General features: G+C 46.4%; 1 protein-coding gene across 10 annotated transcripts in view; it reads right to left on the reverse strand.

Annotated features, from left to right (window-relative positions):
- Positions 1-1,187: 1,187 nt before the first annotated feature.
- Positions 1,188-23,626, reverse strand: part of ADAMTS9 (ADAM metallopeptidase with thrombospondin type 1 motif 9) — an 86,127-nt gene continuing 63,688 nt past the window's right edge. For 4 of the 10 annotated variants that reach the window (XM_074879047.1, XM_074879049.1, XM_074879046.1 and 1 more), the window contains 11 exons: positions 20,900-21,073; positions 14,810-14,980; positions 13,113-13,307; positions 10,991-11,123; positions 10,653-10,747; positions 10,399-10,493; positions 10,171-10,304; positions 8,599-8,690; positions 6,520-6,624; positions 4,377-4,471; positions 1,188-4,050 (listed from right to left, as the gene is read on the reverse strand). In XM_074879047.1, coding sequence (XP_074735148.1) covers positions 4,382-4,471; positions 6,520-6,624; positions 8,599-8,690; positions 10,171-10,304; positions 10,399-10,493; positions 10,653-10,747; positions 10,991-11,123; positions 13,113-13,307; positions 14,810-14,980; positions 20,900-21,073 — 1,284 coding nt within the window. In that variant the 3' untranslated portion in view covers positions 1,188-4,050; positions 4,377-4,381. Of the gene's footprint in view, positions 4,051-4,376; positions 4,472-6,519; positions 6,625-8,598; positions 8,691-10,170; positions 10,327-10,398; positions 10,494-10,652; positions 10,748-10,990; positions 11,124-13,112; positions 13,308-14,501; positions 14,981-20,899; positions 21,074-23,626 lie in introns of those variants that run through there. The other 6 variants (XM_074879048.1, XR_012630230.1, XR_012630231.1 and 3 more) reach the window with 6 other exon arrangements.

Consider the following 23,626-nt stretch of genomic DNA (forward strand, 5'->3'; position numbering starts at 1 on the left):
AGACTAGCTCCTTGAAATGTTTCCAACAGCCTTCAACAAAATGTGTTTTATTTTTTCTATAGAGAAAAAAGCCCATTATTTGGGCAGAAGAGAATGCTAAAGAGATGAAGCAATCACCTCTGTCTCTGGAGCAATTAGTCCTGATAGGCTGTACAATGAGGCTGAAGAAGAGCACTGTAATTTTCATAGAACAACTAGATCTAAGCATCAAAAGTGATAAAATGACCCTTTCATTATAAAGGACTGGAAGGTTAGATATGATTCAGGGGCTGTGCACAGACCCCCTGTTGGTTTAATTCCACAGCAGCCCACGTTTAAAGTCTTTATAATAATTTATTAAGGATAAATGATAGAAAAGAAAAATGCCTTTAAGATATTGGTCATTTAAACTAAGAATCAAGCTTTTGCAATACCGCATGTTCTGTTTTCTGTATCTGACAGGGTTTTAGACAGCACGAGAAAGGTATCCTCTCTCCTTTTCAATTGGAAACATAGAAGCTGAAAAAGGTTGGAGCTGTCAGTGCTAAGAGATCTGCTGCATTTTCCAAGACAAAGCATGAGGAACATACAAGGGAAGACAGAAAAATGCAACTTCTTCACTCTTACCTGCAGCCTCTGGGGCAGAGGCGATTGTAAGACTGGCTGCAGTTTGTCACTTGGTTGCCCTCCTGGGAGCCCGTCCCCACATTTGCTTCCTTTAAATGCAAATTTCTTCTACCTGAATTTTCTTGTATATTTTATGTTATTTTTTCAAACTTAGAAACGTTGATCTTTTTTTTCAGATTTCTTTGAATAGCACTGCTAGCAGTGTGGACCAGGTCCAGCATCCCAGCTCATCCTTCAAAAACATTTGCAAAATGAACTGTTTCGCTCCCTTTATCGTTCCTGGTGTGTGGATGGCAGCACCAGCTGGTCACCACGGGGCATCTCTGAGATGTGCTGTTGTATGTTTTGTACCTCAGGGCACTCTTCTCCTGGACAAAAATTGGGGAACATCCATCTATTCGACGGGCAGAACACAAGTGGGTGGCCGTGACCATTCTCCAAGATGGTGCCCGGTACAAGACTCCAACGTGGGCTTGAGGGAGTGCTCCATAAACCCAACATTATTACCCTCCTTCGTTCCTTTTGCAAGGGACAATCAAACGAGGAACCCAAAGCTTGGAAATAAACACCAGCACAGAAAGGAATGTTTACCATTCAATGTATTATTCCCTTGTGTACAAAGTATTTTGCCTCTATAATAGCACACAGGTATTGAAATACGATGGCAAATGCAGAAAGACCATACAGACAAGTCTTATGGGTCTTTTAATTTCCTTTTGAGTATACGCAGAAAGAAAAGAAACACTGTACAGGAAAGTGCTTGCAAAAAAACCCCCAGTTTGTAGAAAAATAATGGCATTGATATACAAACCCCAGAGTTGTTTCCTGAACAAGAAATGTCTAATGTCTCTGGTCCTCAAAGTCTGTTCCTATTTAGTGAAGCCCACTAATGAACCACAGGATCAGTGCTCTATCATTTTTTCCCTTTATAGTTTATTTAATATTTTTTTAGCTTTCTCTTGCTCTGTTAATAGCTGCTATGAAACTATATGGTAGAAATGAATGTGTACAGGTCAAAATAATATTTCTTTTTATAAATAGCCATTCACTTCATTAGAGAAAATATAATAAGCCTGTACTTTCTAAGCACCACTGTTTCTTTCTAAAGTTCATAGTGCAATTTTTCCTTTTCCCCTACAGAAGTTATACATAAGCAATTATCATTAAAAAGTTACTATTCCATTACTACTCCTTTCCCCTTTCCCTTTTTCCTCTTTCTCTTTCCCTTTTCCCCTTTCCCTTTCCCTTTTTCCCTTTTCTTTCCCCTTTGAAATGGTATTTTTGGCATTTTTCTCAGAAAGCTAGAATTTATTATTGTTATGCATAGACATACAACGTAGGTGAAAAATTACTCTTTCTAAGATATGATCATATCTACTTATGTGCTATTAAGCCAAAAAAACCAAATTATGAGTAAGAGTCTCATTCTTTCCTATAAGTCTGAACATCACTAAGAGCAGCGGAGGCACACACAGAGTGTTGAGCACCAGTTCTTTAGCTGCTGGACTGTAACACAGCCCTGCTCGCCTGCGAGATGTCTCCCAGCTGATGCGAACGTGTCGATCCCCGACAGTCAGGCTGACAGGTTTCACTCTGAAGGCTGCACACAGCCCGGCGCACACATGGGTTATGAATCCAGGAATCAGATTGTTTGTTGCTATTGATCCGACTGTTTTGTAACAGACTGATTACACATCCTTTGGGGAACTCTGCAAAAGACTCACACAAGATCCCGAGGTTGCGTTCGTGAACTGTTGGCACCCAAAATTGCAAGACTTATCTGAAGTAGCAGAGAAGCCTCTTCAGTTTTCCAAACTGCTGGCAATTTTGTGCTGAAAAGCTTTCTTTCCTTGTACTTTGTGCTCCTGGCTGCCCCGACATACAAGGCGACGGGGCAGCATCTCCCTATTGCTAAGTAAAATTGTGGAGAAAGAGATAAGGGACATAGTCATAGACTACAAAAATAATCTGGTCACATCACCCCCGTTCAACGTGCTACAAAGCTCTGTGAAAACGTGGCGTGGCACAAGCGGCAGCTATGTACACGCAGGAGCCATCGCACAGTCGCCTTCGGCACCTATGGGAGATGTCTCCTTCAATTTATATAAAAAAAAAAAAAGCGAACGCTGAAGGTCTGGTTGTACATGGGATGGCTGATAGGCAAGGAGCGCAGATGCCTTACCAGGAAGATCCGAAGCCACACAGAAGTAGGCGTAAAGCAGCTTGTTTTTGAAGGGGGGGGCAGAGTTATCTGTAAGTACAGAGTGATCTTGTTGAAACAAGACAGAGCCAGCACCGAAGCCTCCCTTTGCAGATGGTCTGTGAGTGAGTAGGAAGCTGGGAAAACGCTGCAGGTGCCTGCAATGGAGTCCTTTGGCCAAGAGGAAGGGGCGGCTTGGCTGGGCGTGTGGTCCCCCATCCCCTGCTGCAGCCCCTGCGGTCCTCACTGGCCCCGCAGGGAGATCAAACGGTCGGGATGCCTTGAGCTTCATGTTAGGATTTTGTGACAATGTCCATAAGAAACTGCATCGCTTCTCAGTGCACAGCCCAGGGAAACATATGGCCTGATCAGCCTGTCTGGGATGAGTTAATACCCCGCTTCCAGATGGAGCCAGGAAGCACAGTGGCACATGCAATTAGAAGACAAAGATATGTTTTTTTAAAAAGCGAGTTCACTTCACAGCCCTATGAAAAAAGGGGCTCGAGCTGAAGATCCATCTGCAGGAATTTTCCTAAACCTGAGGGAGATCTTAATTTATTTGAGTCGCCTGACAATTTTTCTGCTTTCTTCCCTTTTTCACTGATAAAGGCACTGGATTAACTAAAACTACAGAGCATTAATAAATATCATGTTAGCACCAAACCAGTGCTTTTAGCACTGGCCACAGAGGTCATGTGAAATTTAAAACATACCTAAAAGATAAAGATTGCTAATGCAACTAGCACTGTATTCGTTGTCGTGTTTTCCTTGAGTGCTGTCAGTCTAATCCTTAGAAATAAAATTTAAGCACATCTTGTCTATTTTCCTTACATAAAGACAGATTGAAATGCCAAAAATACCCCTATGCAGATTGTGTAGCACCGTAGAGGGCCAAAGCAGCCCGTAACTGAAGGAAAATTACTGATTGAAAGTAAACAACTGAATACAGTGACAATAAAGTATCACTTGTCATAATGCTACATATAATGTAGAGTACGCAAAATGCAGTGGTTTGACTGCAGGATTTAACAATAAAAAATAAAAATAGTAAAAGCAGCCTTAATATAATGATTTTACGTACAAAAATATTAAATCAAAATAAATAATTCCAAACATAAATATTATACTGTACATTAAGAATATGCGATCTATATACACACATAAACAGATAAAAAAGTGGGAGGCAGAGGTATTGCATCGCTATCCTTCATCTGTCTCAGCTCCGCTGGCTGCTCTCAGAGAACCTGGAAAATACAGACAAAGTGCACATTAGAGTCAGATCATCACCTTCACCTCTGAAACCTCTAATTAGAGAGAGATCGGCACAAGAGCGGAGCCAAAGAGGGTGCCAGTGAGGTGGGAAGTGCCTTTCCAGTTGGCAGTGTTATACACATACGGGTTACTGGGGGAAGCAAGGATGGGGATCACGGTATCCCATCGCTCCCTGGATGCTGCGTGGGGTGGGTGGCTGTCACCGATGCACAAGTGCTTTTGGAACTGTGGCCTGATCTGCTCTGTCAGGACGTTTTTGGGAAGATTTCCCTTCATCCAGAAGCAGCTGGGAACTCACCATCACTATAACACCTGAACATCGAGGCCTGTTCCAGATGATGGAGTACACTTCCCACAGTAACCGCCACATTTTCCTACTACTTTGGTACCATCCTGCAGGCAAAATCAGAAATAACATCTCATGTAAGGGCTCGGGAACTCCATGCTGCAGAAAGGCCAGATCTGGGTTATTCTAGCCAAGGTTTTTAATATAAAATGTCTTGGAAGGACAACAAATTACGTCTAAATCAATCTATGAAATCACTGTTGTATTTAAATATATGTAAATGTAATCCTTTTTAGTGCCACCAGGTCAGATGGTGAACACAAATAAGAAAGGGTAGTTTTGATTTATAACACTGAAAGATGCCCAAGGAGAAGGCCATTTGGAAGGATATCTCAAGGGTATCTGCTTTCTCCAATTTGCCCCACAGTGAATAACTGTAATGAGAGGAAAACATGCAAGAGCAAAACCACATCTAGACAATAACAGCTCCTCATCTGTGCCTGAGCATGTGAAGGGCACTGGAAGGATATTTGCAGGCAATACTAACAAATATCCATTTGGAAGGGAAAGGCCTGGAGTGGCTCCAGAGCCAAGATGAGGGGGAAAGCGATGGGGTGAGGCTATGCCACTTGCTAAGGTGCCGTGCCTCCTCAGCTTTGCATTTCCACAGCCAGAAGAGACAAAGGAAAATGTGGAATGGTCCTGAGGTTTTGCCCGGTCTCCAGGAGAGCCCAGCAAGCATGGTGCAACTCCAGTCTTGAGTCAGGAGATTAATACCTCCATCTGGCTTTCCTTATTCCACCTCTGCAGAGTCTTTCTCCCCTTGGTCATTACAATGGACAGACAGTCCTTGAGGGGAATTCGACCCTCAATTACCAGAAAATTGGACTTAAGTGCAGGACAAGCTTGCACAAAACATTTCTTTTTAAACGAGCTCCATCCTGCCCTTGACACTATTGATCTGTGATTGCAGCAGGCTGCTATCATCTCTTCTTACTGTGCCTTTCTTTCTCCTGCTCCTGCAGGCAATTACACCCTTGGAACAGTGCTTGACAGATACCCCTGGGTGATGGAGCTAAGAGTTGTCTCTTATACCCCCAATCCCTTAAAGTTTGTTTTAATTCTGCCAGCCGTGATGGTATCTGCTCTCTGCAACCCCGAAGTTGGCTGCCCGGGCATCTCCCTTCCGAAGGGGAGAAGAATAGCAAAGCACCTGCCAGAACTAACACATGGGGTCTGTGCTGGTCCTCTTCTACCTGCACTGGAGGATGCTTTGCTGCAGCACAGTCGGACCAGTAGCATTTAATTCTCCTTTAAGAGCACCAGCACTGATGAGGCTTATGGGCTCAAGAGGCTCCCCAGAGTCAGGGTGACTGACTGAAAGCAGCACAGGAGAGGGTATTTTGCAAATTGCTTTTTGTTAAATGATTATGGTGACCTCCTTTGGAGAGTTTCAACAGGGGCAATCGAGATGACTCACATGAAGTAACAGCCAAAAAAGAGATCCTGGGTCTTTCCAATTTCAGAACGTGACACAGAAGCAACAGTGTGAAGGCACACAGTGGTGGAGGTGTTAACGGGCAGACAAATTAAGCTGTACAAGTCCAAATTTGGCTCTGGAGTGATTTTGAAGGCTTGCCTGCCTTACCTGGAGGCCTCAGGTCAGCAGCACCATAGGTGGCTCTCCCAAGGACATAAACTCAGACTAGCCCAGCAGGAAGGTCCATGTTCTCTACAGTTTATTAGCAACATTTTGGGAACAATTCCTACTCAGGGCACTCACCTGGCACCCAGACCCTCTCCAGCAGGCTAAGCCCCATTCTGCAGCTCTGGCCCCACATGCCCCGGTCCTGCCTGCCGTGTGATGCACGCTTCGTGCTGGACATCTCAGACAACTAATTAAGGATATGTCTGCCCCACAGCACTCAGCATTTTCAGCTTCACGGTTAAGCAGGTTCACTAATTAATTGCAATAACTCAGATCAAGTTAAACCCGCTAGGCCCCCACCCCATCACATACAATTACAAGCAACACTTTAATGTCAAATGTTAGTTTTTTGTTAGTTTCTATTTGGAAGATGTTGCCATGAAAGACAATGCGGCAACTAAAAACTTCTCATGTGTGTGTATAATCATAATTAAAATTACAACTTACTGGGGATTTTTGAATTTCTGACACTGCGTAATTCCCTTGTGAGAGCCACTTTGCTGTTCCCGTTAAGGTCAGGCCTGTCCCATAAAGGTCTATGCTGAAGCGACCCTAAAAAACAAGCAGATGAGCCTGGTTATCCCAAAATGCTGTGCTTTGGCTTCCCGTGGCTTGCCACGGTGTCACTTTTCTAACAGGCTCTTGCCAGCAATGTTTTCCATTTTTTCCATCGCTCTGATAGTGATTAGCACATATTGTACAAATCACAGCATGTCTCGGGTTAGGAATTTCCTTCTCGTTGGTGGCTGCAGGGAAGGAGGGGCTTTGTCTTGTTTTTTCACTGCTTTTTCTCGGTTTTGCTCTGCTTTTTCGCGGTTTGCCGGCTGAGGGCATTCTTGGCTTTTCCATGGCAAACTGCAGAGCCTGTCATGCTTCAGCAGCTGATGGGAAAGGTACCGCAGGGACGTGCTGCAGCCGCTCTCAGTGCTCCCTCCTCAACTGGAGAGGGCACACTTGTCCTTATTTTCCACTGGGCTTTTTTTTTTTTTTTTTTTCCCCTCCCAGACTTCAGTAAGATCAAAACTCTTTCATTTCTTTATTTCTTAAAAACATTCTTCACTTCATTCCACCCTGTCTCAAAATGCACAAAATGGATGGAAAATTAAGGGCTATGCCTGCATCCAATGCAGAAGCCACCAGCCTTCCCCTTAACCCCCTGGCAGACCCCAGCCCTGCCCGTTTCTGGGCCCAAGGAAGGATCCTTCGGACACATCCCCCGGCTGACGTGCAGCCCTGCATGGTCCTGCGGTACCAGATGGCTGTTAGCTTTGCTCCTTGCACTTGCTGCCATGGGAATTTCTGAGGAGCAAACTCTCTGGGTCAGGTAGATGGATATTAACATTCATGAGCCTTCCTGAGGGAAGAAGTCAATCCCTAAGCCGCTGAGCTGTGCAGAAAAGTGTCAGCTCTTGAAAGTAGGGAGGGAAGGAGATGGAGAGGTTTGCCCTCTGCCGTCTGTTGCTGCAACTCCCTGCTTAATGCCCGTTGCAAATGTGGCCCACCCAACACCTTGGACTATCCAAACATACTACTTATCATCCCCCAGTTCCACAACAGCTAGGTGTGCTGGGGATAGGCAGCGAGGTATTTATAGCACAGTGTTAATTAGTCTCCTAAAGACACTTAAGAAAGCATATTTTTTCCAAGCAACTGGGCTAAATGTCCTGTATCACCCCCCAGACCTACTGAGGAGGCAACTTATCTGTGCTTAGTTCCATGATTTCATGGCTGGGCACCTCACGGTGCTGGGATAGGGTGGATTTTCCCTGATGCACAGGCACCACCTTCATTTTGTCAGTGTTTTCCCGGCCCCAAAGTGGAGTGAGCAAGGGTCCCACTGGGCTGCTGTGAAACCAAGCAGCGGGGTGTGGGGATGGTGAGGCAGCAGCTGACAGGTACCACCGTGGTCTCTGACAGACGGGCTCTATCTGTCCAGTAGCAGAAACCCAACCTGTTCCTGCCCTGCAAATGCTCTCTCCTTCTTGGGCCTCTCCCCGCTTAGCTGGCATGGCAGGAGTCCCACTGTCTGTTTGCTGCCTTCTCCATTCAGACGGGTTATCTCACCCACCTTCTTGCAGCCCTGCAAGCAGTGGTTTCAGTGGATATGAGATTGCAGAGCTGAGAGGCAGGGTCCCAGGGCATCCCGATGGCCTGAGTCACTACTGCTCTCCTTGCCCAGCATGTCCACCAAGCCCTGCCATGGGTCAATCCCCCTACCTTCAACTACACATGCAAAGTACAGCCCTTCTCCCACAGCTTATTTCTTCTTCCCTTTCTCCTTTACTGTTGACTGAGGCCCTGAGGAATGTCTCTTAGCCAGTCCCGAGACTGGCCTGATAATAACTTGACATTTTCCCATATGGAAAATGGAAAGTACTTTCTGCATGGACAAAGGGAAAAGTTTCTGGTCACTGAGATGAGAATATGATACTCACTGAAGTTGGGCTGATGTGATCAGGAGTAATTAATAGAGGGCCTGAACATAACAAATGGCACCAATTCCTATGAAATGCTGTTGTCAAATACCTGTGGGCATTTAGCTGCACTGTAACAGTCCCCAGCAGTGGCATAAGGAACCGGTCGTCCATCATGTGTCCGTGCAAACTGTAAATCAGTTGCTGTGGAGAACAGTTGGTGAGTAACACAGAAAGAAAGATGCTGGGAGAGAGACAATATAAATGTAAACATGCTCTTCACTAATGTTTAAACTCATTAAAGCTGGTTTCATACATTAATCTTGAGAGTCCAAATCTCATCTGCTGGATTTTTAATATTAAATTCCCAATTCGTCCCACATGTGACTCCCTGGCATGTAAGCACTGAATTTAACAGTACACTCACACACTCAACGTTTACAGGTCAGTTTAAGTACATTGGTATAAAAAACAACAAAACTCAAACCCATGACTTGGGTCTTATTTCTCTATCAGAAAATTCCCCGCTTTCAAGAAGGCCATGGGACCTCCTAAATCTCCCTTTTAAACAAAGACAAACAACCATCTCTGTGCTCTCTTGGCTGCCTCAGCCCAAGGGTGGGGGTTTCAAAGGGAAATGGGGTATTCTGCTCTGGAGGGATCTGAAGTAACTGAGACTTATTTAGATGGGGATGCAAGATAGCTCCTGCCTGACAGGGGTAGGTGCCCAGCTCCTTTTGAAATTCAAAGGGAGCTGGTATCAAATTCCCTGAGGGTGGTTGCTTTGAGATCTTTACCTAGGAGCTTTTACAGACTATTAGTAGCTTTTTACAGGCTGATAGACTGGGAGGTCTCATGGCTTGAAAAGTAAGTGATAAAAACACCCTAAAAGATAAAGAGTCATTTTACAAGGAAGGATTTTGATTTGCTAAAAATCTCTGCTATTTACTGAAAGAACCCCCAACAATATATTGTATTTTTAAAGCATTTGCTGGAAACTGATAGCATCCCTGGAGTCAAAGGGACTGAAACCATAACTGTATGGGATGCTGCAGGCTCTCTGGTGATGGGATGGCTCCCAGCTCCCACCCATGCTGACGGGAGTGACAGGGTACCACTTATATTGCACAGCTACAGTCCACTCCTCTTCCCCTGCAAATCAATGGCCCTGGCTCCATCACTCCCCAACACAAGTTATTTCCCCATGGTCTGGCTCTGCTGAGAGCCTCCTCTGCCTCCCCACCACACTGATGCTGGCACTGGCCTGGAGGGAGCAGCATCCCTACCGCGGCCGAGTCCCTTGCACCAGCATCTCCTGACACATCTGTGTGTAAAATGGGGGGCCAGCTCCTCCCTGGTTAAGCTTTCTGCCTGAGTCCAGTCTGAAAATAGAGACCAAATGAAATAAAATCCTTCAAAACATACACTGGCCTGCCAGGAGCACGCAAATATTCCTTCCGTAGAGCGGATGCACCAGTGACTGTCTTAATATTTTCCCGTATTACAGAGAAATAGTTGCAGTCTCTAAGTGTAAAGCAGCAAACAGGTGACCAAGTTTAAAAGCAGCTTTTAACAGGAGAGCTCAGGAATATTGCTCACTAGAGTACTACTGCTTGTTTGTAGTTACAGCTATATTTTGTAAAATAAACATTTTTTTTAATGGCAAGGCCCTGTTTTTACTCACTTATTATTTGCATAGTGTTCAGGTCCAGCCTTACTTTGCTGAAGGTGGAAAACCCAGCTGCTGTGTAATCTTTCCTACACTGGCAGTCTTCTCGTCTGCTCCCGTTATACGGACATTCAGTCGGGTTATGCAATCTAAATCAAAAGAAAACCCTTTCTACTCATGACTGGAAAATATTGCCACAGAAAACAAATATATCGTGAAGCTCAGGATTAAGGGATTTCTTACCTGTATCCATACACTTCTGAAAAATTCTCTGCATCCCCGTTTACAAGGGTCACGTACTCATTTGGGCTGTCAGTCTGCATCCCAGAGCAATACACCTGAGAGAGAGAAGCCAGAATTTAATCAGGCATCATGTGCAAAGAGATTGCTCAGAAATCTGAAGGTAGAAAATCCAGGAGTGGAAGTGAAGAGCACACACAGTGTCCTCTTGCACCTTTGGGAAATGCATTAACAATCAATCTGTTGCTGAAATGCACCTTTAACATCTTTCCTTTGACTTGAAGGAAAAATTCGCCATCTTCAGTGACACCTTTGAGATTTTTAACATCTTTGCAACTCCTTGGTAATTCACCTGAAACAAAACACATATACATGTAGTCACTGAGCAGTTGTACATCAAAATTTATTTTGTAACACTGAGGCATCCAAAGCATCAAAACACCTTGTTTATTTTTAAAAGGTCTCCCTGAAGTGCCTTAGTACTTAGTTGGATGGATCCCAATACTTGTAAATACTGCACATCTCTAGGAGTTCGATGAGAAAAGATGCTGAAGCCACAAGTAAGGCAAAGGAAGGTGTAAATCTGCAGACTTACAGTCATGGACGTTGTGGCATGTCCTCCTCTCTTCGGGTTTCAGATCTGCATGGCACAAGCTGCTGACCTGGTCATCATTCGTCAAACACTGCACCGACCGGTGCATGACTCCAACTCCACAGGTGACGGAGCACTGCAAGACACAAGACAGAGATTTGTATTTTATCTCAAGGGTTTCTGGGCTCCAGAAGAACAGAGACAGCCCGTTTTGGGTGTATCAAGAGACAGCAGCAAAGGCCCCAATCCTGCAAAGTGTTCAAATGCAGGCTTAATTTTAATCAAACAAGTAATCCCTTTTATCATTAATCTCTTCATTATTATCATCATAACTAATTATTTCAAGAAGACTATATAACTTTGTTTAGCACTTAAACACTTGGCAAGATGAGGCAGTATTGGTTAAGGTGAACCTTACGCTCAAGTGAAAAGGTTTAATTTTTACACTAGGAAGGTTGTACAAAAGAGAGAAATGTTCACCAGAAGGTCTGAATGGCAGAAATCCCCTCCTGGTGGCTGTGAGACATTGCTTGGGACTGACAAGGGCCTCTGAACAAGCATGACATTGTATTTTTCAATCAAAATTGCACCAAAAACCCCACAGCCTCCAAATTCTCCCTCCCCTCACCCCCTGGAAAAACGGCTAAATCTGCACAAAGACTGGGTCATCCTCAAATGGCCCAAATCAAGGACAATCTTAAGGCTGAAATTGCACAAGTTACTGGAGCTACTGAGCAAGCAGCTCGTTCGGGTTAGCTGCTGCTGAGCGCAGGCGATGGGAGGTGGGAGCATCTTGCTCCTCCTCTGCAACTTGTTCTTTCAAGTACTTGAGAACTGAAAATCAGCTCTTTCTACAGATACCAGGTTAGACTGCTAAGAAAATGATGGTGCTCATCTGTTTAGAAATGATTAGTCAAAAGGAGTGCATCATGAAGGAGACAGTCTTCAATGGCTCATGGTATTCAGTGGCTCATGGTATTGACAGTTTAGCATTTAGACTTTATCAGGTCCAAATCTGTAAAACTTAACTAAGGAGCTGAGCAGGACTCTCTTTGTCATCAGAGGTGATGGTATTTTACATTAAATCCCTTTGAAAATCAGAGATGAGAAAGGTCGTGGCACTTGGTAGTCACTGGGACGTTCAGCAGCCCAAAGTGAGGAGAAAGGTCTTGCTCTCTGAAATGGATACTCTTTTCAATGAAGTTGTATTAACGAGTTGAACATTTTGCACTGAAATTCTGGGGGAAAATACCAATTAATTGAGACTGAGCTCTTTGCTCTAACTCCTCTGCCCTGACTTGCAGGGAGGATCTGAAGCTTCCTGTGGGGCAGGAGGAACTTATGTTTCAAACGGCTCTGCCATTTACTGTGACAACTTCCATTACATTTTGCTTGACTTGACCCTCGTTGCCTTGTAAAGGTTTGACAAATTCCTACAAATGCCTGAGCTGGGTTAATAAATCAAATTTATGGGAGAAACACCACATTTCAAAGAATGTCAGAAGCCCAAAGAAGTGAAATGTTATCACCTTAACTAAAATTTGATCTTGTAGTTCAGGCCCCAGAAACAGCTCAACACAAATAACTTTAGCAGAAAGGATAAGTTGTTTCCCCTGTCCTGACCCAGCATTTGTAAGAAGGAGGGAGGGGAGGGGGGGAAAGAAAAAAAAAAATCCTTTTAAGGCTCAAATTACCAGTGTTTTGGCCTATTGGTGGTTCCCAAGTCTTGCTCATACACGTGGTCAAGTCAGATCAATCCCAGTTGCCAGCTATCCATAGATCCCTCTAGCACAAGGCTTTCAAACCCTTGTTTTCTGGCAATGACCCCACTTTCTGACTAAGCATTCAGCATGGCCATCAACACTGTCACAGATTTTGGCTATCTCTGAATTTTCATGGAGATCACGACTCTATTTGTGGCTGCTGGGACTCCCCCATACGACGAGGTTCAGTCTGGAGCATGTATCCCTATGCACACTGGGGCTGCCACTGCACAAGGCTATTCATTGCATTAATTTATGCAGTTCTTAAATATTCTCCTGCCAAACCTTCAGACTGTCCCTGGTGTAAAGAAAAATAAGTTTGCTCTAAATTTTGGTTAAAAAAAGAAGTTTGTCAAACTTACGCTTCCCCAGTTGCCGACGCGCCAGGACGCCGAGACGGGGCACTCCCCGAGGTAGCAGGGCTGGATGTTGGGTGGCTGTGTGCCAGGACAGTTGACTGTGTTCTGGTACCCATACTCGTAGTGGTCCTTCCCGGTGTAAATCTCGCTGCAGGACACCAGGCGCTGCCTGTATCCCTTCCCACACGTGACAGAGCACTGTGGGCAGAGGAAGCGCCTGTTAGCACCGCACGCTTTGGGGACACTGCCCAAAACAGGGAGAAAAAGCAGGCTTCCCAGCTTTTAACACAGGCTGCTCTAAGGGATCACTAATAACTATTTAATCCAGTCGTGAGTATTGTGAGCAGCTACTACAAGCGGGCTGGCGCCTGACACTGTCTTTGAGTCTCTGAGTGCCCAGTTCCCCCCTGTGCTGCCTCTACAGCTACTCCAGGCTGGCTACATGTTACCTCTCCCCAAGGACAAAGAAAGGAGCAGAAGATCATTGGGAATTCAGAAATGCCTCTATTATTTGGGGTTTCTTGTTTGTTTTGTTTTTTTTTTTTTTTTCCATGGGATGCACAGAGACAGGAAATTGTCAAGATTGATCCTGAATTGTAGTTACTTGACAGCAAGTGGAAGAAAGGGAAGGTCTTCCTTGTAATGAGAGGACAAAGAGTGCCTCTGCCCTCCTCACCAAAAGGCTGAGTGGCAGCTGGGGAGAGCTGAGCTCCAGCGCCATGAGCCCTCACCCACCTCCTCATCTTCATGGGCCTGAGAGCTCCTGGGGGGTCACAGGCGGTGGGACCATGTAGAGGGTGTCTGGGCAAGGGGCAGCCAGGGCTTCAGCCTCACAGGCACCCTAATATTTCTCTTTGGAAACTACCCAGGAGACCAGGCTGCTCCGAGAAATTATCATCTCTCCACATTTCTCCCTCCTGCGCTATCTTGGGCGGCTTGTCTCTCCTCCCCCTCAGTCCTGGCATGCTTTCCTTTTTCCCTTTTCTTGTTCTTTCTTTTTAATCAGTGCTGTGTCAGCAGCTGCCTTGTCATTTCCCTCTGCTGTTCCTCCAAGTGGAAAGTAATCCTTCACTTGCTGCAGAAGGAAACAGGCTGAGATTAGCCCGGGTCCTCTCACATGCAGAGCCTGCTACAAAGAAAACTCATCTATTTTCCTTGCCAAGCCCTGTCCCAGCCGTGAGGGTGAACCTGCTGCCTTTGCTCACGCCAGGTCCTCGCTCATGCCAAAGATGGCACTGAGGAAGGACACATCCCCACGGTCACATCTAGTCTCGCCTTTCCCCCAGGATGCTCACCTGGACCCTCACACAGCTCACGGGGCCCTGGAGCTCCCTGGGAGGGGATGGGAATGAAACCAAATAAATAAATAAATGAAATAAAGTGGCACAAAACCAAAGAGGGTGTCTGCTGGATATGATGTACTTTGGAAGAAAATTGCCTCTAGATATTAGTTAGGACTCTGAGCATGCTGGCGTTTACTCTTTAATATCCTGGTCGTCTCCCCCAGTCCTGTTCTTTTCTCTCCTGCAGGGAAATTGCACGCAGAAACAAACGAAAAAATAATAATTAAACCACACAGAACTGCCCTGCCACTGTTGATTTGCATTGCAGTATCTCAGCAAGGCTAGCGGTGAGAGGAGGAGAAGGTGGCCTGGTGCCGAGCGGCGCAGTCCCTGTGGGGGACGGGGATGGGGACTTACCTCCGACCACTCCCCGGTGATCCAGACGTACTCACAGGGTGGCAGCCCGCAGCTCTCGATTTCAGGGGGCCGTTTGCTGGCCTCGCAGTAGCCGCTGTTCTGGACCCGCTTGTTCTCATCCACACAGACCACCTTGCGGTACCGAGATGCCTCCCCGCACGTCTTCATGCACTGTTTGCAAGAAAGAACGTCTCATGCAATCCATGAGGGACTTCAGCAAATTAATCCACAACTGCAAAGCAAGCGAGCCCTCCTCCCAGCAGCCCGAGTGAGCGGATGGCTCTGTGCCCTATGTTGACATCTCTCATTGGTATCACTTGGGGACAAATTTGAGACCAGGGCCCTGCTGTGCCAGGTGCTGTGGAAGCATCTAATGACAAATTGCTCCCATCCTCTGGAGGTACCAAGTGAAATTGCAGACATAGGGAGAGAGGAGAAACTGAGGCAGCAGGTATTGGGATGGGTCAGATGTGAGATCCAGCTGTGATGGGACCAAGAGATGCAGGGGTGGGCATACCGCGTCAGGAGATGGGGCAAGAGGGAAAGAAAGGGGCCAACCCCCATCATTTCAGCCCCTAGTAAATACAACCACTCTGAGAACGACAACCCAGCCATCCCCCTTGCCAAAATACACGTCATCACACCCTTGGCTGTGGCTGATGTTGGGGGAGCCCCTTTCCCAGTCCCTGCCAGCGGGCGAGCAGCAGCACTCTGCCCTGGCATGGCATGGGGGCACAGCTCTGCAACCGCTGCAGCAGCGGCAGCCCTAGGGGTTTATTCTCTTTTAACCATGGCCCTGCCCGATATAAAGAGCAACCCATGCTAGCCGAGCACAACTACTCCCTGGGGGCTTCTGGAGACTTTAAGGACTCGGTTCTTTCTCTGCTCATCTTGGAAAAACCAGCCTGTCTGTGAGGCTACGCTCCTGGGAGTGGGTCTGTGCTTGGAGCACATCTTACAGAAAAGATACATAAACCAAAATAAATCAGCATAAGAGAAGCTGTCTGGATAAAACCCTATTTTCTTAAAGTTATCGCCTGTAATGGACTTCTAACACTTTCAACTAACTGGATTAACAAGGAGAAAAATGCATGGAAATAATCATTTTATATAACGTGCAGGAAATGTCTTCCCCTAAGGAAAAGAATAAAACACTCAATCAGACCATCCCTATCTGTACAGAAACACTGTTTGAAGTCACCTAGGCTCGGAGGACTGTGCCAGTTTAATCTAGTTAGAGTCTCACCCTGCAAACATCGTTTCCAGCCTCCCTGAACAGCTCCTGCTCTCCTGGCTGGCCCACAATTAGCAAGATCTTAGTGGGTTCAGTTAATTGCAAAACGCAGAAACTGTCAGGCCTTTCTGTAATTAGCTGTCAGTATCAAGACTGCAAATTATGTGAGAACTTTAAAAAATCAGATCAATCCGTGGCAGGAGCAGCAAACCAGGAGAGCTGCAGTGAGCACAATGTCATGTTGGTTGTAAATATTTAGTAACTGAGCAAAGTGGAGGGGGACGGGGGAGGAGATGCAGCCCCACAAAGCAGCATTTATTCCGAAGGAATAACTTAGGAGCTCTTAGGCAACAGTCAACATTGCAAAATCCACAGTCTGCCAAAAGACCCCAAGGGCTTCGTGTGCTTTCAACCTTATTTACTCTCTTGCTCTAAGTCCTTAGAGTGGAAGTTCCTTCTAGGTCTGTGCCAAAACACAGCGATCCTACGGGGGCTGCGGGAATTTGTTGGAGTGTGATTTCCCCAGAAAGCAAACAAACTGTGCTATATTTGCCCTTCTCTGATATGTTCCCACTATATAAGTCAAATCAGAGAGGGGGTTATTGCATGCGAATAAGGCATCACTAGTGCTCCATTGTCTCGTAGCTTCCCTGAGCAGCACCTTTCAGGGGCAGCATAAACCCCAACCTTTCTGTTCCCTCCTAACAAGGGACTCTCCAGCGCAGTAGGAGCGGGTCTACGGGATGCTCAGAGCTCCCCTTCTCTCTGGTTTGGCATACGCCAGCCCAGCGCGTGGTCACCAGCGCAGGGTGAGACGTTCCAGCCCTCCGCTGCTGACAGTCAAAGAAGGGACCTTGCAAGAAGTGGGAAGAAACAAGGCTGATTTCGTCTCCTCCCCTTAATGTATATTTAAGCCTAAATTTGCAAAGTACATTGGCTCACGCTTAATTTTAAGAGGGTGAACAATCTCTATGCCATCAACACATCTTCTGACATTGGCCATGAAGAGCTATCATATCAAAAGCCCATCTTCATTTAAAATCATTAGTTGCTGATGAGAGATTGACACTCTCGAGCACACGCCAGCCAGCTTTGAGTTTCTCTGCAAATAACAGTTGTATGGCCAAATAAACCCAATCCAGCTCTGTGAGTTTTATCATCATCAGTAAATTAAGGTTTGATTATTTGTATTTTTAGGGATAACTGGCAATTAAAATAATCCCACTGAGATATTAAAAATGGCTCAGAGACAGTGAGACCATCATAAAATAAATCAAAGAGAAACACTGCAGAGGTTCCAATCAGCCACCCCAAGGTTATAAAACATTATTCATGTAGAAAGTGGACAGTTCAGCTAGCGTGAAAAGGCTATTTTTCCTTTTAATATGGTGATAGATTTTGTATGAAATCTCATGTTCATGACTGATTTAAATCTCACATAAAATGGTGGGGCCAGGGTATAACAGCTATTGATAGCAACAGCTGAAAAACAGGTCAGGCATTTGACAATATTTGTCTCTTTTGCCTCATTTACCAAATTCTGAACTATTTTCCTGGCAGTTCAAATTAAGGACCATTTCAAGCACTTCTGCAACTGTTTTAGAAGAGTAATAATAAATTTTAAAAAACCCCAAAGGCATTGCTTTGCAAAAGCATTCATTGTTTTCTTTTTTTTTTTTTTTAAATCAACATCTGACATAGGCATGAAATGAAACCCCACTCCACAAACACTTTAAACATGCCTTGGGTAACTGCAATCCAAATCAGGCAAGGATGGCACAATTTTCCCCCAAATGGCAAATGTCAAAGATTCGAGAATTGCATTGCAGCTTCCAGAGCTGTGAATTGTCCTTCCACAGAGATTCATATTAAGAAACCCTTCTTTCTTCCAATTTCACCTTTTTCTTTGTGACCCTGGTCTGAGTTTTACTTTGACATTAGCAAGGCCTTTTCTATTGACTTTCTTCTCCCTGGTGTGGGCACCGAGAACAGCTAATTAATGGTGATACATCAACAGAGCAATAAACTCTTTCCAATATGTTCCCTACTTCTTTTCATTGGCAAGACCAACTTTTTTCTAAACAACAACAACAACAAAAAAGGAACAATAAAAAAACCCCTCTCGACAGATTCCCTTTAAAGATAAGAAATCAAGAACAAGACAGCGCTGGGATGTTATTTTACATCCTGCCTTTCATGTCAATTAGGGTTCATTGCTGTTCCCTGCTCAGAGAATACTAATGCAATCTGCGCCTCCTCACTATAAATAACATATAGCCAGTACTTATGGCTGAGGAGAAGGTGCTATTACTTTTTTTCATCAGGTACATCAGAACAAAATAAGAAGTGCTCAGCAGAACTGCTTGGAGTCAGCCAAAGGGGTGAGCTCACATTGGGCGTCTCCTGAATGTTTCTATTAATGGTTATTTACGGGTGAGGAAACTTTCAGCCCACTCCCCTAGCAAAGCTCCCTTGGGAAAAAAAAAAATCTTTGTGACATGTTAAAAAATGCCCCAGCGCAATGGGGAGCCCCGGAAAACTTAGGAAAACATCAGCATCCACCTCCCACCAAGGGCTTGGCAGGGTGAGGGCAGGCAGAGGCCTCTTGCCACTGGTTTGAAAAGTTGCAAAAATAAGGGAAAGAGGGCGAAAGGATGGGGTAGGAGCCATGGCTTTTCAGGGCTAGTTACACCGTTGGGTAAGGACTGCAACTGCATGCTGTTTGGTGACCTACTTTGCTGCCTGCAAATTTATTAGCTGAAGAAATTTAACGGGCTCTGTAAAAGCAAAAGTTCATTGCAAGGAATTTGCTGGAGCCCCCTCAGTTGTTCCTATGTTTCTTTTCCCAGCTGGGATGGTTGCGCTGGGTACCACCGTGGGGTCAGCTCAGCTTTGCCTCCTGCTGCTTCCCATCACACCTCGGCTCCCTGGCAGGTGGGAAAGGGGCACGATCCCCTCCAGCCTCTTGTTCTTATGGCCACGTTACAAAGGATTATAAACCCAACTTCCCAGCACTGCTGAGACCAAGGAAATGAAGCTAAACTTGTTTGTACTGTCCCTGTCAGGCTGAGGTATGACGGGCAGGGGGATATTAGATAATCAGTGCAGTGCAGTGACGAGTCAAGAATGAGCTCGTGGGGTAGGAAACACGAGAGGAAAGCAGATACTGCTTTAACCTTGACTTTTTCTTGCTGCAGTGGAAACGTTGTGCAGCCTCTGCATACATGAGATGCTTTTTCTCTCATCAGTAAATTTTCTTTTCCTATCCTCCCCTTTTATTCTTCCTTTTTTTCTTTTTTTTTTAGTGACATGATAAAGGCAGGCTCTAGAAATGTCTACAAACACCAAGGCTTTGAGCAGGAAGCCAGTGGTGCCTCCCCATCTTTTGTTACCGGAGCAGAAGGCCCTGTTTTGCATTTACACTGTCGCTTCTTCACACTGTCTCATAAGGGGAAGGGACCTCAACCAATTTTGTCCCCTTTCAAGACCCGTGTGGGCCATGCAGGAGCAATACAAAAGCAGCCTGACTGCCAAAGAAGGCTGGGCCCCGCTTTGATCAATATTTCTCTGGCTACCCGGAGTTGCTCACTGCAGGTGTCAGGGTGATCATGCACCTCCAAAGTCATTGGGATTGTTGCTGTTCAAAGGGTGCAGGATCGAGCCCCTGCTGCCCTGCCACTGGGGCCAGCAGTGGTTTTGCAGGGAGGCTGATGGACCTGGTGGGAGGGGGGTGTGTGTGTCTTCTGCCCCTCTCCATCGCCTGCATCCCCATGGAGGGCCCATGGTGGGCAATCCCCTTCTCCCTGTGTGATAAGGACATCCCCTCCATGGCAGTGGTGGCCTCTCCCACGGGCTGTGCACTGCTGGAGTCAGCTCTCCTGAGCTGGCAGCTCCATCACCTTTCTCATTTCCAAGGCTGGCAGTCCCTGCACTATGGGGAAGGGTCTGGGAGTGTGGGACAGGGATGGTGGAGAACTAGGGCAGGATTCTCTCACCCAGGGATGGCTGAAACCAGAACAAAACCAGAACGAAAACAATAACTTTTGTAACTGGTCTGAACTGTCTCTGCCATAACTGGTTGTGCACTCGAAGCTTGCCAGGGCACCCTGCGGGCAGCCGATGGGAGGGCTCCTCCTGGACCCATTCTTCCTGCCCAGAGTCCCCTTGTCCTCCTGCCACCCACCAGCCTCGGACCCACCCATCGCCTGCACTGCAGGTGAGTTGGAGTCACTCCCTGTACCACAGGAGCAGCAGCTTTATCCCCCGCTTCAGGCTAAGGGGCCGATTTTGCTGGGGACTGATCCTGGTCACTCAGAGAAGCACTGTCTCCTGGGGGAGACCTCATCTCAGCGCTGCTCATGGCTTGACAAAAAAGCGTGGACTGGGAGCTCAGTGAAAGGATAGAGATGTCAGAAGGAGCTGAGGTCACGGGGCAGGAAAGCTGGAATTACCAATGTTCCCCAATTCCTTCAAGCCCACAGGCATGGGGCTTACCACCGGAGCAGCGCGGCAGGGCTCAGCCTCCGGGAACAGACCCAAATCCGCCCTACCCAAAACCTGCTCAATATTTGCATAGGTCCCAGCCAAACACAGGGCAGCACGAAGCAATAAATTAACCCTACGGAGGTATTTCTCAGCTCCCCCTTCCAGCCAGCACACATGAGCATTTCCTCTGCTTTTTTTTTTTTGCTCTTTTTTTTTTTTCTTTTTGGCAAGCCCAGGTTGCGACCCCAAAACCCCAGCAGTGATCTCCAGCATCGGTGGCCCTCCGTCTGCAGCATCATCCTGTGCTGCATGCTTGAGAGCACAAGTGATGTGACCCCGGGGGAAAGGGTGAAGGGGGGGACCCTGCTTACCGCCTGCCATTCGCCGGCTGCCCAGCGGTGCGTGGGGCACTCGGGGAGGTGGCAGTCCCGCTGCGGAGGGGGCCGGCTGGCCGGGTCACACTCTGCCTCCTCGGCTGCCTTCGGGGTGCCGCTGTGGCAGTGCACGGCGCGGCGCTGGACACCCCGGCCACAGGACACCGAGCACTGGAAGAAGGGACAAAAGGTGAGTGGAGGTCCCTGTCACAGCCATCACGGTAAGTTCCCGGGGTTCACCTGCTGCTCTGGGCTCAACAGCAGCGATAGCAACGCTCTAATGCCAGGGATTAAACTTCCAGGTGAGGCTTTTCATTGCACGAGGGAAAAAATTTGCAAGGCTGAAATCCCTGCTCCACTGAAGCCAGTGGGAATTTTTGCCGTTGGCTTCAGTAGGTTCAGGATTTCCCAGACAGGATTTTTATTGAAAAAACCCTCTGGAGAAAGCCGCGCTGTTAAACCATTGCAACATGCCAGAGGCGGCGAGGCTCTGCGTATTACTTCTCAGGCACTTGGCTCAAAAAAGCAATAGTTCAAATATATCAAATGCCACAAGTGTCACTGAAGTGGACTTTAATGAAAAGCAAACTCGAATTATATAGAAGAAAGTCTGTAGCAGTAGAGAGGTAAAGGTATGATACAGCTGGGATTTCTTTCAGTGTGCATCTAAACATGCACATGCACACAAGCAGGGCATACTGTTAGTTTGTGAAAATAAATGCCTTTTGAAATTAACTGCATTTCACATTTCTTTCATTACACTGTAGACGTATTTCTCCCCACTTCCAGGCACAGCAAGAAAAGCCCGAATTTCTCTGTTTCTCAAACGTCTTCAAATTATTATCTGCACTACAATGCTTTTAACAGCTTGATTTTCCTTTCATGCAACACTTCTTAGTGTTGTGCCTGCACCCTGTAATATGTTTAGCAGTACTTAACGTCCCTCCGGTATGGATTCTTCCTGGCTAGATTTTAAAGTATACTATATAGATTTGAAATAAAGAGAATTTGCATTTATAGAAGAAAATATGTAAAAATCAAAGGTATGCATTTAAAACATAGCTATTATGATTAGCAATTTGCTGAATTAACAATTAATAAAGCAACCTTATTAAGACATCAGGAACTAAGAAAACAGGTTTAGAGCCCGTTATTGCAATATCCATAAAAGCGGGCCTTCTTAAGTCAGAGAATTAAGCGGTGCCTAATGGAGAAGCAATTCTCTCTTCTGCAGAGTATTCCTCTGCAATGCTCTGTTTGCTTTACTATCCATATGCCCCATAAAGCCAAGAGGACCAAAGAAAAGCTGACTGTGAATATTCACCTGGCTTCAGATATTTGTAAGAGGGTGGGAGGTTTTTGTGTAACTTTTGAAAGCAGCAGTGAGATTTCTGTCACTGGTGATGCAAATGCTTCCCATATGCTGCGCTGCCTCCCTGTGATTAACAGCGCTGTTTGTCCTACGCATTCCATAGGGGACAGTTAAACTGAATAATGGCCGCAGACTTGGAGAAACATATACACCAGGATGCATACCATGCTCTAAAATGCCTTTTGGTTTGTATTTATCACCACCTAAAAAGCACGTGCCTGGGAATGTTTGATAAGGGAAAGCAAGCCATGCTGTGGCTCTTTCACGGGGTATGTGCTGCGTGTGACACACAGGCAGAGCAGGTCTGGGGAGGAGGAGGCTGGTCCCTGAGGGGCAAATCAAGGCACTGTACAAAGCCATAGATTCATTTCACTGAGTGCCTGGGGTGAAACTTTGCCCCCGTGTAAGCCCACGAGGATAACTGTTGCACCCTGACTGAACTGGCGGACAGACTCGCAGTGGAGAAACAAGACCCCCCAGGACCCCAGGCCAGGGCTGCAGTGCCCTGGACTATGCCTTGGAAGAGATTTGCACCCCCCTCCTATGAGTGAGCAAGCAAAGAGCTTTTCCTTGAGCTAATTACTATACGTAGGGAAGGCTTTCCCTAGCTGAACGGGCTTTCTAAGTGCACTCGGTGGCCCAACACCCAGGGCAGCCACAATGTCATCCAGCCACAGCACGGGAGGAAGAAATACCCAGCCCTGGGGCCACGGAAGGGCTGTGGTGGGGCTGACCTGGCCACTCCAAGGTGCTGCCTCTGCCCAAACTCGGAGCCCTGCTGAGGGGAGGGCAACGGCTGCACCTGGCTTGGGCAAAAGTTGGTGAGTTGGGGCCACGGGATTTTTCCCAGTAGATCAAGGCATCTCCTTCTGCGGGGTGCTTCCTCCCACTGCCTGTGCCACAGCATCCGTATTGCTGTGGCTCTGGCTGGATTTATGGCTTCAAAATAACACCATTATGCTCTATTACAGAGGCAAGAAAAGGTGGGTTTTAACACCATTTTCATCCTGGCTATTTTAATCCAGAACACAGGTCAGCCAACCTGTGTCTACCTTGGGGAAATACAGACGGCTGACACTGCCAGAAGATATTCCGTTTTGGGGCATCCAACTCGTGCTGTATGTATGTATTCCCCTATGGGATGCCACCAGCCAGGCAGCCTGTTTGTCCTTTCTGTGGAGTCTATACATTTTCCCAGGAGTGCTCCTTTCTTCACTAAGAAAGTGACTCACCAAACTGCCAGCTTGGCTATGGAGAAGTTATACCTGATGCTCCACCTGTGTCTTTAGACATGGCTGGATTTCAGCTTGTAGTGGGAATATGTAAATACCAGACAGCAGAATAAATATTGG

Source organism: Strix uralensis, chromosome 10 (assembly GCF_047716275.1).
Source record: "Strix uralensis isolate ZFMK-TIS-50842 chromosome 10, bStrUra1, whole genome shotgun sequence".
In the NCBI taxonomy this organism is placed as follows: Eukaryota; Metazoa; Chordata; class Aves; order Strigiformes; family Strigidae; genus Strix; species Strix uralensis.